A 17,420-nucleotide genomic window follows, 5' to 3' on the forward strand; every position below is an offset into this window, starting at 1 on the left:
GCAGACACGCGCGTCTGCCACAATATTTCCGTTAATGTACAGTGAGCTCGTCATATCCATGAGCGGCTCCCAAGTGCAAATATACAAAGCCGTCCCTACCGCCCGCCGTCGTGACGTATCGCTGCCCTTTGGGTACCAGCGCCGTCACGCCCAAAGCGAAAACAGAACAATGAAGCCAAAACAAGAGGGCACAAGAGCATGCCTCGCGCAATTCCCAGTAACCAAGTAAACGCCGTCGGACAGATCTATAACCGGCCAGCACCAGCTCATGACCCCGTACCTGTCATTATTGTCCAAGCAAAAAAGTGAGAAAAATAAGCACCTCCATGGAATGGAGCCAGAGGACTTGCAAAGCATCGGGCCTCGACCGGTAGCCCAGAGTTGCCGCCCTTCGACTCAGCAGTCCATTCTATACGTATCATTTGTCGTAATGCGCATCTCTTCGTTTGACACAAGAATCGCCAAAACCACCATCCATGGTACCAGCGGAAAAAGCATCCGGTGTCTAGTCGGAGTGATGGTCTTCGGAGCCGGCTTCTGAGCGGGCATCGCCACGGTGAACCTTGCGGTGGCGTCGGAGGTTGGAAACAACAGAAAAGTGTCTGCCACATCCTTCCACGTCACAAGCAAAAGCTAATGCAACTGTTAGCTAGCGTATACAGAATTCCATGACCATGCCTGTGGCCAACTTACGCTTTTCTCCCGTGTGGCTGTACATGTGCGTTTGCAGCGAGCTTGGGCGGGTAAAGCGCTTGTCGCAAACCTTGCACTTGTGCTTCTTCTGCGTGCTCGACGAGACCTTGGAGCTGAACTGGCCCATCATCGATTGCGGTGCAGGCGGCATCGGAGCGCCCAGGAGGCCTTGCGGGCGGGGCAGCGTCCTCGATTCAATGTCTGATCCAGCAGTTGAGTAATCGGACACCGAGTCGCCATAGTAGGAGCTAATGTTACCAGTAGATGATATCGACGAGCTCGTAGAGTGCGTCGACGGAAACCCGTAGGAATCAACAGAAGAGCGGTCGTTGCGACCGCCGTATATGTTTCTCGGCGTGTCCTGGCTCATGGCCAGCATGCCGTGGCTGGCGTCGAGAGCGTCAGCAAACGCGCGTCGGTCCTCGGTAGGAGGCATCGGACTGTGATGCGAGTTAGTGGCCTGTCTCGCGGCAGAAACGACCAACCAAGACGGAGAGTCGTGATGCTTTGCGCGAGGTACTGACGCTTGCGAGAATCTGCGAGCAGCCTCTTCGTGGCTCATGGGGAAAGGGTGTGGGCGAGCTGGAGCTGGTGTGTAGCCCATGGCCTCGTATGGCCCGGATGCTGGCGGTGCAAAGTGACCATTGACAGGCGACGCCGACGTGGCGTAGCTGGCTTCACCAAACGACGCCGCCGAGGTTTGCATGCGGTTCATAAGAATATCTTGGTTGGGGTTCAACAGGTCGTGGTGCATGCTGAGACTGGCTGACGACGGGTTGTGGCTGCTGGCAGAAGATCCCAAGGGCATCGAGGTGTACGACGTCATGGACGAGGCGCTTCCGGTGCTGGCACGGCCGGGAATGGACTTGCCAGGCAGCAGGACGGGAGGCATGCTGGGCTGTCCATGAACGTTGAACAGAGTACTGCCTGGGCCAGCGGCGGCGGGAACAGACTGCGGCGACGAGGAAGATGACCAAGGGTTGGAGAACGCAGGCGGCTGGGCGTGGGCTTGGTAGTCAAAGCTGAGCCCGGGGCCAAACCGCTGCTGTTGTGAGGGGTCCAAAGCCATGGTCATTATGGAAGTCTGAGTGGTAAGAGTGTTGCTGTTGGGGACAAGTAGAGATCGAGTGGCCCCAGTATCGTGGGTGACAAGACGTTGTATACCAGAGGGCGGGCCGTGGACAAAGCCGTTGAATGTTGAATGGCGTGTAAATGCTAGCGTTGAGGAATTGTGTCGAATCCAGTCAATGATTTCAAGACGGAGGAGGGACTTTGGAGGCTAAAAGATGCAGGGAATGAGGTATCGAGTTCTTGGCTATCTGTATACCGGCGCAGTGAGGATGGAGACAAGGTGAAGAGTGTTGAGCGGCAGTGGCAAGAGGTGGTAGGATGAAAAGTGCAATGCGGCTGATCCGATGCAGGATCCCGACTAGAAAACGCCAAGTCGGTAGTCAGATTCGAGACGAGAGGATCCCGCTTGTAAATGGAGCGGCGTGTCGTTGAACGGGTTGGGGAAAGGAAAAAGCCAAGTTGTGGGATCAGCGAAGTCTTAAGTGTCTGTCGGGCAATGAGCGAGAGAGAATTGACGGTGTCAGTGACCTTGTGAGAGGCAGGCGTCCGGCGGGGATGTCAGTGGAGATGATGGCGCACCCTCGTCTGCAGAGGAAGGAGAAGCGGACGGGGGAGGACGGCGTGGGTGTGCTTGTTTAGAGGTTGGGTGTGTGACGAGTTGCGTGGATAGAAGGGATCGGCAGGCCGATGTCCCATTTGCCAGGAGAGCTGCAAGTGTACTCAGTACAGGGGGAGGAGGGGGAAGGGGTGCACAGTGGCCCTCTTCGATTGCACAGTACAGGGACAAGAAGAGGTAGCAAAGCAAGAGGTTGATTTGTAGGTATTGGAAGGGTATTGGTATTGGTGAGGAGAGGAGATGCGTCAAAGTTGACGGACGAGACAGCAACGGACACAATGGCGAGAGATGTCTGGCCAGTAAAACGGTTCAGACAACAGAGTGAAGCAAGAGTAATAATAGCAAGGCAGTGAGTGGTTCTTGTGATGGAGATGGGAAGAGAGAGAGCTGCTGTGTGTTGGGCAGAAGATGGGAAGATGGGAAGAGGAGCTAGTTAGTACTGGTGAATACCAGCAAGCACGGGATACTTGTTAGCAGCACAGAGTACAGCCCAGCAGACCAGTTGGAGAAAGGGAAAAAGGCAAGGCAGTGGCGTCCAAGTGGAGCAGGATCCGTGACGCTGGGAGGGCAAAGGAGAAATAAGAGTGATTTGCGCGAGACGGACGTTGCCAAGCACCAGATTTAAGGTAGCGAGATTTGAATAAGTGGTCACGGAAAAGGAGGGGCGGGCAAGATAGCAGGACAACCACAACTGCCGAGGCTGCTGTGTACCGAGTAGTTGTCGAGAGAGGATATATGGAGGATGCTGCAGGCCAGTTACACCGCAGACAAGTCCAATGTGCGTTGCGTTGCGTTGCGTTGCGTTGCAGAGTTGTCGGAAAGACGGAAGAAGGTGCAAGATTGTAGAGGGCCAGGAGGCGTTGAAGAGGGTTGTGAGGACTGCCAGGACGTTGGGAAGCGGAGGAGGCTTATACCCATCGAGGTCATCAAATCCAACGGCCAGCATGTCCTTCAGAGCACCAGCCAGCCTCGGTACTTGCAGGAGGGCAGAGTCAAGCACAGGTTCAGGCAGCTGGGGGAGGGAGAGAGACAGAGAGACACAGGGGAGGGTGGATGATGGCGTACGAGTACCAGTACGAATATGTGGACGAGGTTATGTGGAGGGATGTGGAGAGGCATGATGGAGTTGAGTCCACTCGGTAGAAAAACAAGCACCAGCCAGCCGATGGACGGGTGGATAGTACTGAGTAGGCTGAGGGACTAGCCTGGGAGGGGGGAGGGGGGTGAAGAGAGCATACGTGAATAATCTAGCAAGAAAAAAAATGAAAAACGAATGACAAGAATGAAAGAACATGGTGGGGTAAGGTACATACAAGGAGCAAGGTGTGGTGGCTGTGGTCTTCAGTGGACATGTTGGCAACCCATCATGGCACCTAGTGCGGCTCCAAGGTATTCGGCCTTGACTGCTAGTTACAGTACCAGTTACCAGTGCGAATAATAAAGAGCAGAACAGAGAAACAGGGACAAGGTACGAGATACGGCGACCCCTGTCTGTCATCTGCCCCCCCCCCAGCCCAACTCTTGATTCACGAGAATAGGTGACTGGCACCACATTGTCGAACCATGGCACGTACTGTGCTGGCTCTCTCATCAAGTCGGCAAAAAGGCTATTCAAGAGGCGCTGCGGCGGACAACTAGCACAGGAACTGGTGGGCCGGGACAATGAACTTGTACAACCTGTATCCGTAGGTAGTTAGGTAGGTAGCTCAGCTCAGTTTTAGCGGACCATTTGGAGCACTCGTGAAGCTAGTTATTGAGTTCTTGTGCCTTTCCAGCTCCAGCTCCAACTCCAGACGACACGCAATGCATTGCCTCAGGTGGCGATGCGCTCTCCCAGGCTCTTTCTCCCTATACCAGTCTATCAGTAGCCTCACCGCACCTCTAGTGCACCTCGGCACCTGGCTGTACCGGATCCGTAAGCCGTCAACTAACTAGCCATCCTTCGCTGACTGAAACTATATACATCATGGCGGTACCTTATCGAACATGACCTGAATCAAGGCAAACTAGTCAAGCACGGCTCAAGGTTCTCAGCTCCCGTTTTTGTTTCTTCTTTTCCTTAATACATCCTGTTGGACCGGCCGCCCCCATTTACTATACCATTGCTCAGCTTAACAATGCGTCCTACCAACTGTGGATAGCGCTACACGCTTGCGCAGACAAGCAGACAAGTCATTCATGGAATAATAATTCGTACTAATAATACGCAAGCTACCTTGTGAATAAAATCCAAGCGAATACTGGTAGTACTGCTACTAGTGGAACCTAGCGTTCTCAATCCGAAAAAGCCAAGAGATTGTTAGCTCGCCGACAGCCAGCCAGCATGCAGGGTTCTCCTCCGTCCGGGGGACTGGCTCATAACTTGGACGCTTGACGTGCGTGACACGATGCACCCGCAGTCACTGCCGTGTTTGCGATGATGCTCATGGCAGATTTGTTTCGAGTAGATATAATTAGAATGGCATGAACGCGACGTGTTAGAGCATTGCGTGGACAACTCCGACTTGTGTGGCACAGCGTACGAGTTTCACATGCTTCTATTCCGTTACCAGCAATTTGATAATACATATCGGGAAGCATCGCTTTGCCAGATACCAAAATAGACATCAGCACGAAATAGTAATGCTTCTGCCATCAGAAACACGGTCAACGTCCGACATACTCGGGAGCCTTGTCGGGAGCAACTGACTAAATTAGCTCTATTTGCCCAAAGGACGGTACTTGACATTGCCATGCTGACAAGCATCCCTTCGTTGCCTCGTGTCATATTTTTTCGCATTCATCATTTCTTCAAACCTAGGTCTTGCTTACTAGGGGCACAGCGTTGTACGAAGTACAGATTAGTAGGCCTGAAGAGAATAGAAAGGGCCAGGGGTCAGGACCCCATATCGGAGCCGGTTCTTGTCCAACCAGCAGGCCTGCCAGTGGCTTTAGTTTATGGTTTATGGTGGTGGGCGCGCCTCGAAGCAGGCTCTCCGAGCGCCGGAAGGGGTGTCTGCGCAGCAAGGGGGCCTGATAGAAGAGCCGACCGGGGGATGGGGGGCTTTTGCCCAGCGCCAGCGGGCCACTTGACCGGTCTGGAGTTGCTGTCTCGCCGAAGTGAAACTGGAGAGCCCATCGTCATGAGAGCCGGTCTATAGCCAGCTTGTTTTATCGGACGCCTCCGCAGTCTCCGCCGCCGCCGCCTCCGCAACGATGGAAGCCATTTCACGAGCCAAAAATAGAAAAGGAAAAAAAGAATCAAGAGAAAAAAATCGAGAGAAAATGCGCAAGATCACGGCCTTCTCGGCCCGTCACACGTTGTGTAGTTGGCCGCCGTGCCGGAACCGGCCCCCATGAACCTGGTGGGCAGCGGCGGCGTTCAACGCCTTTACCGAGTACGGGCCGGATGTGCGCAGCCACGGCAAACCATGAACCGGAGGACATGGCTCATGACCATGACCATGACCATGGCTTTGGCCTTCCTTGCCAACAGCAGCGCATATTCACCCGGTGACAGATACCAAGTGAAAGAATACTGGTAGTTCTGCCCTTGACGAATTGCGTGCTTCCCATCTGACACTCTGTCCTAAAAATTACTTGCATTCGAATCAGAGTGGCGGAGCTGCTCTCCATAGCCGTCGCAAGATAAAAAAAGAGTACTACCCCACGATCTGACGCATATATAAACCGTCCGTCGCAATCATGGGCCTGGGGAAGCACAGGGTTTGGAACCAGGAATGGCCCTGCAGGAACCGGAGAGAGTGGTTTCTTGTCAGGTAATAGCTGATGCCTTGTGAATGCGAATTTAAACTTCAGAAACAAGGCAGACCAGCAACCTGCAGCGATGCTGGGGTATTAAAAAAAAAGAGAGTTCAAAAAATCAAGGCACACGAGGCCATTCCTGGGGGAGTGCAATGGGGTTTGGCATGAAGATGGAGGGGAGGGGAGGGGGGCCATTTTTCCCAACTTTTCTTGTTATAGTTACACTTGTTCTTCCTTCTACCAATACTGATGCTAATAAATCCAAGGACATGGGCAGAAGACGAGTGTGGAGGGGAATCAAGCCCAGACAAATGCGTTGACCGAGCAGTCGTCTCTGCAGCATCCCACCCCGTGGGCCGTGGCGTTCAGAGGGCGATTCGATCCAGCCAACCAAGGATGAGCCGTGACAAAGGACGGCAGAATGTGATTTGGGCAGCGACGAGACACACGGGCAAGCATGACATCAAGGGCCTTTCCTCAGGGCTGGCTGGAGATGGGGAAGGGGGGGGAAGCGGCCTGCGTGGCGACCTTGGACCAGCACTAGCGTCGGGGTGCTAGCCAGGGTCGCGAATGATGTATCAAAAGAGGCAAAACCGGGCTTGGTTTGTTGCGAACTAACAAACGAGACAGAAAACGTGCTTGTTGCGCCTCCCAAGAGACAAGAGATGGTGGCGGGCCACCACCAACGTGGACAAGGAGCCGCGATAGCGGGCTGCGGCCGCCCTGTGACGTGGTGAAATGCATGTACGTGTACGATATGCACGCTGTACGGAGTACGGAGGACCAGCCAGCATATTGCCTCTTATTCTTGGTTCCTCCGAGCAAGGGGAAGCAAAGGAAAAAAATCGACAAGTGATTATACTTGGGGCGACCGTTGGCCCTGTCTTCTGCTATTCATCTACAGGCACAGCTTCTCGGTTCAGCGCAAAAGAGTGTTCCTCAAGAATCGTGGCGGCGGACAAGACGGCAATCTTCCTGGTCGATCACGGTCAAACATGTACAGGGTCGTTCTCAAAACGGAAGAAACTTGATCGCACGGGCTGAGAAGGAGGGGGGGGAGGGGAGAGCCAATATAGTACGCCTTTCCCGCCTATCAAGCAGGAAAGAAAAGCATCAACGGATTTCAGAGGGGGGAAACAAAAGAAACAAGCACCGTCTGCATTCTCGCTCCTTCCCACAGCTCGCAGCAAGCCTTGTCACGCTGCCGCGTGCAGTTGCAGTTGCAGTTGCGTGGCGCAGAGTTGCGTGCATGAAGCCGTCGGTCGTTTGTAAAGCGGTGTAGGGGGAGGACACTGGAACTTGTGCGAAAAGAATTACGACGAAAAACTATTCCAAGGGAACAAAGATGTATAATAAGTATGCCCACTTGACGCGCGGACAAAAATGGCCAAGAAGGAGGGAGAAAAAAGACGGATATGCAGTTGCTCTTCTCCAGCTCATGCAACCGCACAACGTTATATGTATCCGTACATGTGTATTTTATTATAGGTGATGCACAAACTGGCGCTGAAGATGGAATAGGGTTCCCAGCGGCACAGTTACCGCACTGTATACTCGAACGCCCCCCGTCGATTTGCTTGATCGCAGAAGGTGGTCCAATAGGCAGGCGGAGACTAAGCCGATGAGGGGGGGAAGAGAGCCAAGTCATCTCCCTTTCCCCCACCCCCAGTTGGCACTAGCTTGATGCTTGTTTGTACTTGAGCCGTTCCCAGGCCGCTGGATAATATATGGGCTGCTTGGAACAAAGGCTTTCTGTCGAGGGTTGCCAAATGAGCATATGGTGCATGGCGATATGGGGGGGGGGGACAATGCAAGGCCGCCGGACTTCTGCAAGAAAATGGGATAGACCGGCACGAAGGGGGGTGCTTCAGGTTCATGATATCGAGTTCAAAGTTCAAGACAATACTCGATTTATTCGGCAGCACGGCAAACTGCAGCCTCGCTGGGGGGGGTTGCCCACCAGGCGGCCCATTCCAGGTCATCGTGGAACACCTCGTCATCCCAATTCAAACTGTAATACGGAGTAGATGGTTGCCGGGTTTTTTTTTCCATCTCTGCTTGCTGCCGTATTGCCGACTTGGACGGGACGTCTGAGCCGGCGCAAGATAGCAGTGAGTTGAGTGTTGAAAAAGGGCCCACTGCCGCCTCTCAGCCGCGCCCACCGCTGAGAAGGGCCGATGTGGATTAGTTGCTTTTCTCAGATGTCTTTTTCATAGGACGAGGGAAATGACACCTATATACGGAGCATGAGTACTAGCAGTATCAATCAATCACTTTGGTTATGGGTAACTACATAGCAGTTCACTAAGCTGCATGTTGCTTGTTGTCCAGTGCTGTGTACAAGGTACCTTGCCCATGAGCCAATGAGAAGCTCCACTTTTGAGCCCTATGTGCACCCCCCCAGTTTACTGACAGGACGCCACCACGTCGGGATCCATTTAAATTTATATGGGTCTACAACGCCCAGGCCCCCACTTTATCAGGCAATCAGGCTAAACCTTTCTGCTCTTGTCTCGCTCGCTGCTTTCTTGGTCCTCGAATCCTCGTTCCTCCATCTTTCTCTCACCCATGCCCTTGGCCCTTCTCCAAAGGCCCCCCCCCTTTCGATGGAGACACAGTAAGCCTATTTCAGTCACTTGAAACGCGCGACATGGAGACGCCTGTCCCCCTTCCCTGTCAAACTTGTCTTGCTGCTAGTTATCGCTGCATTTCGTCACTTGGGGCCCTCATGCCGGCCGGGACAGTCCCTCTGCGACCACTCAAGAGACAGATGACCACTCTCCCTACGCCCACATAAACCTGGTTGCGACCTCATCATGACGAAACCGCATGGTAGAATCAAGTTCGTGAGAAGCACACCCAGCTTCAAACTACTGTGCGATGGCGGAGTCCTTGTAGCTTTCTGGCCCGCCCTTCTAGCCCATGATTTGGGCCAATTTCGCCTTATATTCTCCTCGGACTGGAATGGAAATCGACCAGCAAGACCCTGCGGCGGCTCTCGCGCTCCATCGGGATATGGCACGTGCATCCAGCGACACCACGTACACCGTACACCAACTTCTAGCCAGCGGCCATGAAGGCGCAAAACACCACGTCGCACAGAGAAGAGGAATGCGCAACGGCTGGCTTCCAAGAGGAGAATACATCAGCACTATTACGTGACCAAACGACAGCACCTTGTGGACGGAATCGTGCCGGGTATTCTCGAGAGATCAGTATGCGCTGTCATGGCCTCATTTGCCGAAAAGAAAAGACACACCGCCGTGCCACATACTACACTATACTATATTCTGACCCAGAGAACCGGGTTGCGCTCGGCTGCCGTTGTTGCCCTCGTCGCTCGTCCACAAGAGGGGCCATCTGTGCGGTATCCAGTTAACAGGAACCCCAGACTGCGAAGCCAGCTTAAAACGGCGCCTTGGAGAAACAATGGCCTTGAGATTCCGTCCGTTCTATAATCCGCGCAGCCATGGTTGACTTTTTGAGTTTCGTGCAGCCGATTTGAGCTGGTTTTGTCCCATCTCGCCGTTAAACTAAACATCGGGCGGACCTGGGGAAGGCCTGACTGACCTTTACAAGCCTTGGGACAACTTCTCTTTGGAAACCAACTGTACGTGACGGATAAAAGAGGACAACCTACCAAGTCAACCCAACTCAGCATGTCGGAATGGCGGCGCAACTGATTCCCCTGCTCCGTCTTGTGCAATTTCCTCCGCAGTGGCAGTTGTCTGCGTCGTCATGAATCGCGACACGGCCATGTGCTAGTAGTCTTCGCATCTCGGCTACAGTCTCAGTCATGAAATTGCAGCGACATACCGAGCATGGAGTAGCTCTACGCAGACCCAGTTCCAGCAGCCCACTCTCTCCTGGCTTGGGGTATTCGGATGAGGAGTAATTTGTACTGATTGATCATGGTACATAGGCCTCTTTTTAGCCCGCTTGCTCGCCAATGCGAATTGGCCAAATAAATGTCAAACTAACAGGGCGACCTGACTCGCTCCAGGACCGCGGGCACAAGCATTGGATAAAACTCTCGCATGCATTCAGGTAACTGGTGCCCTCACTTGGTTCTGCTCCACATGGGGACGACACGCCGCCATCTCCATTTATCATAGTTTGTCCTGGTATGCACCGTCCTTGGGTCTCTCACAGTGCTCAGCGATAGCTCCCTCACCTCTACTGGTACGTACGGTGGCCTGGATGTGCCGAGTTTCTTGTCTCCGCCTGGTGGCGGCGGCAGGGCCTCCTTCGACCCGAAGCCACGCAAAAAAAGAAAAGTTGTCTGTGGCGTGGGTGCTGCATGCAAAGTACATAGGCTTTGTCGTTGACAAGGCAGATCAACACGTGCTTTGCTGGTGAGCCGGCAAAAGAAAACATGGGCAACGCAAAATCAACGTCAGACAAAAGCAATTATGCTGTCACCGGCGCAGACCTCAGGCCGCCAACGTCAATTGCACAGAGTAAATGCTCAATGGCAGATGGCGGTATGCAAAAACTGCGCGCACTGTAGCCCTGGTAGGTGGTGTGCCATGGAACTCGGTTCGTATCCAATCACGAACAAAAGAGGCTCAAGTATAGGACAAAAACGCCTCTTTGTTCAACAAGCAATAAATGTGCCGACATGCCGATATATTCTCTGCCACATGGCTTGCACGACCCGCATTGGACCTGATGAACGCGAATAGGTTGCATGGCGGACCTCGATCACCACGGCTCTTTCAAGAGATTGCGGGCTGCTATTAGAAAGGCGACTCTGTAATCATTTCTGCTTCACCTCAAATTATTCGCTAAAACCGGCGAAAATCCCTTCGCCATACTGGGGCACGAGTCTCACCTGTGGGCAGGGGAGTTGAAAGGGAGTGCAACCACACGACGAATAGACAATGTCGAGACGAACTCAATCGGACTTGAATCGCAAAGCCTTGCGCCTCGGAAGCCCCGATGCAGATTATACAACCTCGCGCAACGTTGATCCGTATACTACCAGTATGAATCACTGTGCCCATGCCGGCACTGAGCATCCCAAGTGAGATCGTCGCTTGCTGGTTGCGGATCTCCCGACCTTGGGATGATCCAGTGCCTTGGCAAGCCCGCGCCACCAGAAAAGCCAAGACTTGTTGCTTCTTTTTATTAGGGGAAGTGATTTGCAACTCTTGTTTTTTTCCACAACGCGACCAACACCATTCAGAATCCCGCATACATTTATGTATCCATCTAGGAAAGGACTTTGAAACAGATATTTGAGTTTCCACGCGGCCAATTGTCTATTCCGTGGGCTGGGATTGCGGGCGCCTGCGTGAAATTGTCAGTCGACGCGGCATTTTTCCCTCCGCGCCCCCCTCCGAGTTTGGGGCGTTCCTTGGCAGCTCCGACGCTGTTTCTTTGCCTCCATGTAGACATACTCCGAGAGCAACCTGCTGTTTTCGTCAGATCCGAACAAGAACAAAGAGAAGAAGAAGAGAAGGGGGGGGGGAGGGGTGAGTCTGCTCCCTAACACGCTGATGACAACCGGACATCCTGCCCAACAAAGCCAAACCCTGCACAGCGGGATAAAAAAACCTCTGCTGGTAGGCTCTCATGAATCTGACGCCCTTGTATACCCGGGAGGCTGAAACGGCCTTGATGCGTTCTTTTTTGGCCCTTGTTCTGGCGCAATGCCCTGAAGTAGCTTGGCTGTTCAACAACGATTACAATTCCTTGATAGAGCAGTTGTCCCCGACAGGCTGCTGACCCGCCCCTTCCCCCGGTAGGTTGGAGAGAGCTCAGGCGTTACCCGACGAGCACTTGTTGTTGCTCTCGTCGACGCGGTGGGAAGAAGTCGAGAGAGAGGCCGCCAAGACAGACGGTGCTCCATCCCTTTGCAGAGAATATACGGATAGAGTGAGGACAAGCAACCGGAACAGCCCTTGCTCCCGGAATCATTCCACGTCTACAAGTATATATATATATATATTATAGAGCCAATGCTTTACAAGCTTGGTTGTCACATACAGAGTAGGCTATCCGCGACATGACGCCGACAGTTTCAGGCCGTATCTTTTATTTTTCTCTCCTTTTGCGCGTGCGTTCTTCGTGATTCCATGACGAGGTCAACTGACCCTTCTTCCCCATGTCCGAGTTGCGGCCACGCCTCCGCGGGCCTCACACATCAAAGAAAGCAAGCATAATCTGGAACCCAGCGAGACCACGATGCGATGCGTCTAAAACGACTCGGACTTGTCTTGCATCCTGTCCCACCACCCTCACCCTCTGCTGTCCCGCGTTCGCCATGCATGGCATCTGAGTCGTCGTAAGCACGCGTCGACCGACGTCGGGGTTTCTTGAGAAACAAGGGGGGGAACACCAGGCCCGTCCGTCCAAACAACAACAACATCAACATGAAGAAACGCCAAGAGAACAAGACAGGAAAAGGAAGAAGAAGAAAAAAGGCCGAGTTTCATGCAACACTATGCGACTTTTGTTTATCCGACACAGCGCATTAACTACCAGAATCCTCCTTCCCTTTAGTCCGGATCTTGGCCCTTTTGCCAGTCATGTGTGTGTATACAAACACGGCAGATGCGGCCCCCTTCCAAGGGAGTTTCCCTTTTTTCCTTTTCGCTGAATAGCAGAGCTGGGCCATCCCGTTCACCGTAGGCCCTGCAGAATAATAAAATAGCTTGAGACAAACAGCTGCACGTTTCACACCTCGCACCCCAGAAGAGACGGAAAGAAAAAAAAAGGGTGGCGTCAGGCATCGGGGCCTTTTTTTTCTCTCTTTCCCTCCCCTTCCTCCTTTGCAGCCGCCCTTGTGATGAAGTTTTGAATAAAAGAGCAGCATTGCGAGGCTGTGGTAATGTAGGGAAACCTTGGTGCATCACCGTTCCGAGACTCGCAGCTGAGCGGATATGCCTTCCGATTCACCCGCGCTCCCATGCTTTTATGACAGCTCCTCGTTACCCAAATGTGACAAAAAGGTTAAAACAAAAAGGGTCAACATTCCGCAAATCGATGCAAGTTCCCAGAGGACATGCCTTTTCGAAATCGCCACCCCCCCCTATCGTCTTCCAAGACAGGAGGGCTTCGTATGTCTCTCTTCGAGAATCTCATTTCCGTTTCGTTTCGAATGTCTCTCAAAAGCTTGGCCTTGCTTTATTCTCCTAGTGGCCCGCGAGGCGAGGTCTTTGCGCTCGCTGGTGTGACACGCAGGATCTGGAATGTCCTACCTCATCATCTGGAACTCTCTGGTGTCCTAAAGTCAACGCAAGTCACGCAATTACACAGCAGAGTAGTACATTACAAAGTTGTCGCTCCATTAAAGTAAAACTCCTAATAAGTCTCTTTTGCTACAGCAGTTCAAAAACGCCCGTGTGCATGATGCCTCCAGACTCCCATCTTTGTTCTATGCTAATAAAGTTTTGGCTTGCCCCAATTTCTGTTCCTCCTATATGGTACAACGACAGAAAAGAAGTGATAAAAAAAAGAAGTTACAAGATCCTTGTCCGCTTTCCACTCTGGAAAAGTGCACTGTAATGATGACGCTGTGGTGGCCCTAGCATACTGGCTGTCCTGTCTCCTCTTCATGGTCGCTTGCTGCTTACAAAAGAATAGCAAGTTCGGGACGATCAATCTTATCATCCTCCAGGTTTGGGTAGTAGGGCACCATGGCGTCAGCTGCCTGGACATAGGCATCATTGTACAGACGCCAGTACGGCGTGCGCACCTTGCGTGCTGGGTGGAACAATCCTGCCCAGACGTAGTTGAGAACGATGCCGGGGCCTGCTGCCATACGAATGGCTTCGATAGCCTCGATGATCCGGTCAATGACGTGCGGGCTGGTCTCAAAGAGATTCGGGTACAGCAGGTTCAGCAGATGCACCATGGCATCTTCGCATCCGAGTCCCATGACGCCGAGAGCAATGTGCTTGACAACGGCAGCGGCGGTCTGACGATGAACTTGATCACGGTCTGTCAAGGCATCTTCGAGGAGCGGTGTGACGGCGTAGACATAATCCTTGGCCATCTCTCCAATATACTCAAACAAAAAGGACAGAGACTTGAGCACACCGTTTTGTACATTGAGCTCTGGTACGCGATATTCGTTCATCAAAGCGGGCAGAACAGTAAAGGGCGCGCAGGTCTCTGCAACAATACCAATAGCGACAGCCGTGTTGACGCGCGACTGACGTTCCTGGACTCTCAGGTTGTTCAGCAGAGTCGCCAACACGTCCTGGGGACCAATAGCCTTGGCAATGAAACCAAAGGTATTATTTGCGGCGCGGCGGATGCCCTTCTTGTGAGCCTTGAGCATGTCCAGAAGCTCGAAGCAGATGCGCATCCACTCTCGGGCATTCACACTCTCCGGACCACGATCAGCGATACGTCCAACCAGGTCAATGGTGTTCTCTTGGACCTTTTCGTGTCTGTTTCGCAGAATCGGCGTCAGGCGTGGCAGCAAGTCCTTGATAGGAGGCTGCATTTGCGTGATACCAACAACCGTAACGATGGAACGTAGAGCACCAAGAATTGATCCCAGTACTTCAGGATACTCTTCACCGAGGTATTCGTAGAGCACAACGCCGAGCTTGCCCATAAGGGCATCCTCACCACATTGTTGCATGACCATGGCGATGCGTGAAATGAGATCCGCCGCCTGCTGTCGGACAGTGGCCGACTTATTGTTCAATCTCCATAGGATGGTGCTGACGATCTGGGGCAGGTATGGCTTGCAACGAGTACTGAGTGCATTGACGACTGAGCCAAAGCCGTTTAGCATGACAATGTCCTCAACGCTCTGCTCCTGGAAGGCATGTAAAATGCCGTCAATCAAGCGCTCCTCGAGTCGCTCTCCGATATCTGCAGCCCCGAGACTGGCAACAACCTTCTCGACAGTCTCGACGGTCATCTTTCTGTAGGCTTCACTCTCGTCCTTGAGGTTGTTGACAATTCTCTCGATAATCTCGCTGACGCCAACCTTCTGACCAATATCAACAGTTGTCTCGACAACTTGACGGTAGTTGCGTTTATCGAGGGCCATACGCCTCACCCAGAAGCTCTTGAAGAATTCATCCAGAACGTGCTCCTTGAGATAACCAGCGGTAACACCCTGGGTAGCAGCGCACTGAGACACGACTTTGAGAACGACCTTCTTCATCTCCTCATCGGGTGAGGAGAATTCTCTCAGAAGAATTTCCATGATCTGACTGGTATAGTAGTTGGCATACTCTTCGTCCATCAGAGGAATAATGAATCCGACCGCTTTGAGAAAACCAGCCAATCCCTTACCTCTCTGCTTGCGCGCACCGGTCCAGAGGGGGTTCAAAATATCGTCGAAGCTCTCAATACCGTATGGGTTCGAAGCCTCAGCAAGAGCAGCAATGGCCAGACTGGTCACTGTTCTAACCTTGGTCTGCTCGTCATTCAGGTTGGGGCCAATACAATCCACAAGCCCCTTAAGATGTGGGAGAACAGCACATCCCATGAGAATAGGAATCTGCTGAACAATCTTGACACCAGTGTGACGCGCTTGCCAGGACTTCTTGCTTCGACAAACGGCGCGGAGGAATGGGAGAAGTGCGGGGATGCCGAGTGCAGAAGCAACCACGGCAAAGGCTCTGGCAGTGGTATTGCGGACGTACTCGTCGACGTGATCTATATCAGGTCGCATGGTACTAATCATGGTTGCTAGGCCTGCAGCCTTGGACAGATTTGAGATGATCTCGCGACCCTCAACTCGGGCGTAGTAGTCCTGGTCAATGAGCAGTGGCTCGATGACGACTAAGATCTTGTGCACGTATGGCCGCACGAGGTCATCAAGTTTGTAAAGGATGCGGTCAATGACCTTGACAAGCAAATGGCGCTCTTGGTCTTCAAGTGTCTTTTCCATGAGGAGGGGCAGAATCTGGTCGAACAGAGGACCGGGACCAAAGTTTCTTGCATTGTCTGTGATCTGACGGAGGGCTGTCTTGCGCATGGGTGGTGTGCCGTTTTTGATCTTGAGCAGCAGGCGCATAATTTTCCTCTCCTTGAGCTGCTCAACCGACAGCGAGTTTTCGTCTGAGCCATCGGTCAGCTTGCCAAAGTATGCCATATCTTCAGCCTTGAAAAATTGCAAATCTCCAACACCAGGAATCTCGGCGGACATCGGCTTGCCCCCGAGACGAACCTGATCTGGGTCCTGCATCATGAATCCGCTCTGCTCGACTGGCGCAACCATCTTGTGAGGTGCCACACGGATAGGCTCATATCCTGGAGGTGGCTGGAGGATTTTATATCCGTCATCTTCACCGGGCAGCAGCAGGTCCAGCTCCTCGTCGCTGATAGGCAGATTGCGAATGTCGCTTCCGAAGGTTGCGGGTATCATGGCAGACTGAGACTGAGGTGCAGGTGTAGCAAGGCCTGTATTGGTCATGGGTGTAGCGGAAGGGGCCTGATCCCAACGAGAGCGCTTCTTGGGAGCATCACCTTCAACAGGGACGCCAACAGCAGGTGCCTGATCCCAGCGAGAGCGCTTTGGTTTGGCAGTCTCCTCCGCTGAAGCTTCATCATTTGCGCCAATATCCCACCTCTTCTTCCGCTTGCGACCTGCGGCGACGGCCTCCGTAGATCCAGCCTCTGTGTTCTCCTTGTCACCCTCGGTCAGGGCGGGCTGCGCATTGGCGTTGCCGGATTCCTGTTTTAATTGAATTTCGCGTCGCACTCGCTCTTCTTCGCGTTCAAGTTCACGCTCTTCCATAATCTCGCGATAATTGGTACCATTCTCGGCTGCGCCAGCCTGTCGATTCTCGGCAAATGGATCGGCGCGAGTCGGGGTCAACACACGATTGAAGCGGCGCTTTTGGTAATCGGTTTCGCGGTCGGCAATGCGGCCGCTTTTTTCGCCTTTGCCAGCCAGGATATCGTCCTCTTCGACGCCGTCTCCTCGTGCGAATTCGTTGATGATTTCATTCGAAGCGGTATACTGGCCAACAAGGCGTCGCGTAGTATCGACGCCGTCCATATCGTCGTCATCGTCGGCCATAGGAAGGCTGGTGTGATAGCCCGAGAATTTGTCCCCACCATCATTATCGTATAGATCATTGTCGGCGCTGTCAGTCAGCTTTTGCTTGGTCGAGTCCGTCCGCTGAGTCGAGGAACGCGTTCCCTTCTTAGCGGCAGAAGCAGCATTGCGCTCCTGCTGCAGCTTCTTGATTGTCTCGAAATCCGCGTCAGACATCTTGGATCAATATTATTCCAGCCTCATCCCGGTTCCAAGGTGCAAGGGGCGATAAGAGCGCCAGCGTTGCGCATGGGTAAGTTGAAGTGCGACAGGTAGCTT

General features: G+C 53.0%; 2 protein-coding genes across 2 annotated transcripts; both read right to left on the reverse strand.

The window, feature by feature from the left end:
• Positions 1–505: 505 nt before the first annotated feature.
• CCM_02232 (C2H2 conidiation transcription factor) lies at positions 506–1,762 on the reverse strand (the record flags this gene model as incomplete). Its single annotated transcript, XM_006667384.1, has 3 exons — positions 506–633; positions 694–1,133; positions 1,218–1,762. The coding sequence occupies 3 exons, from the start codon at positions 1,760–1,762 to the stop codon at positions 506–508; spliced, it is 1,113 nt and encodes a 370-aa protein (XP_006667447.1).
• Positions 1,763–13,700: 11,938 nt separating this feature from the next.
• On the reverse strand, positions 13,701–17,318 carry CCM_02233 (U2 snRNP component prp10; the record flags this gene model as incomplete). Its single annotated transcript, XM_006667385.1, has 1 exon — positions 13,701–17,318. One exon carries the CDS (start codon positions 17,316–17,318, stop codon positions 13,701–13,703), a length of 3,618 nt encoding a protein of 1,205 aa, XP_006667448.1.
• Positions 17,319–17,420: the final 102 nt, after the last annotated feature.

The sequence above is a fragment of the Cordyceps militaris genome, assembly GCF_000225605.1.
Source record: "Cordyceps militaris CM01 unplaced genomic scaffold CCM_S00002, whole genome shotgun sequence".
NCBI lineage: Eukaryota > Fungi > Ascomycota > Sordariomycetes > Hypocreales > Cordycipitaceae > Cordyceps > Cordyceps militaris.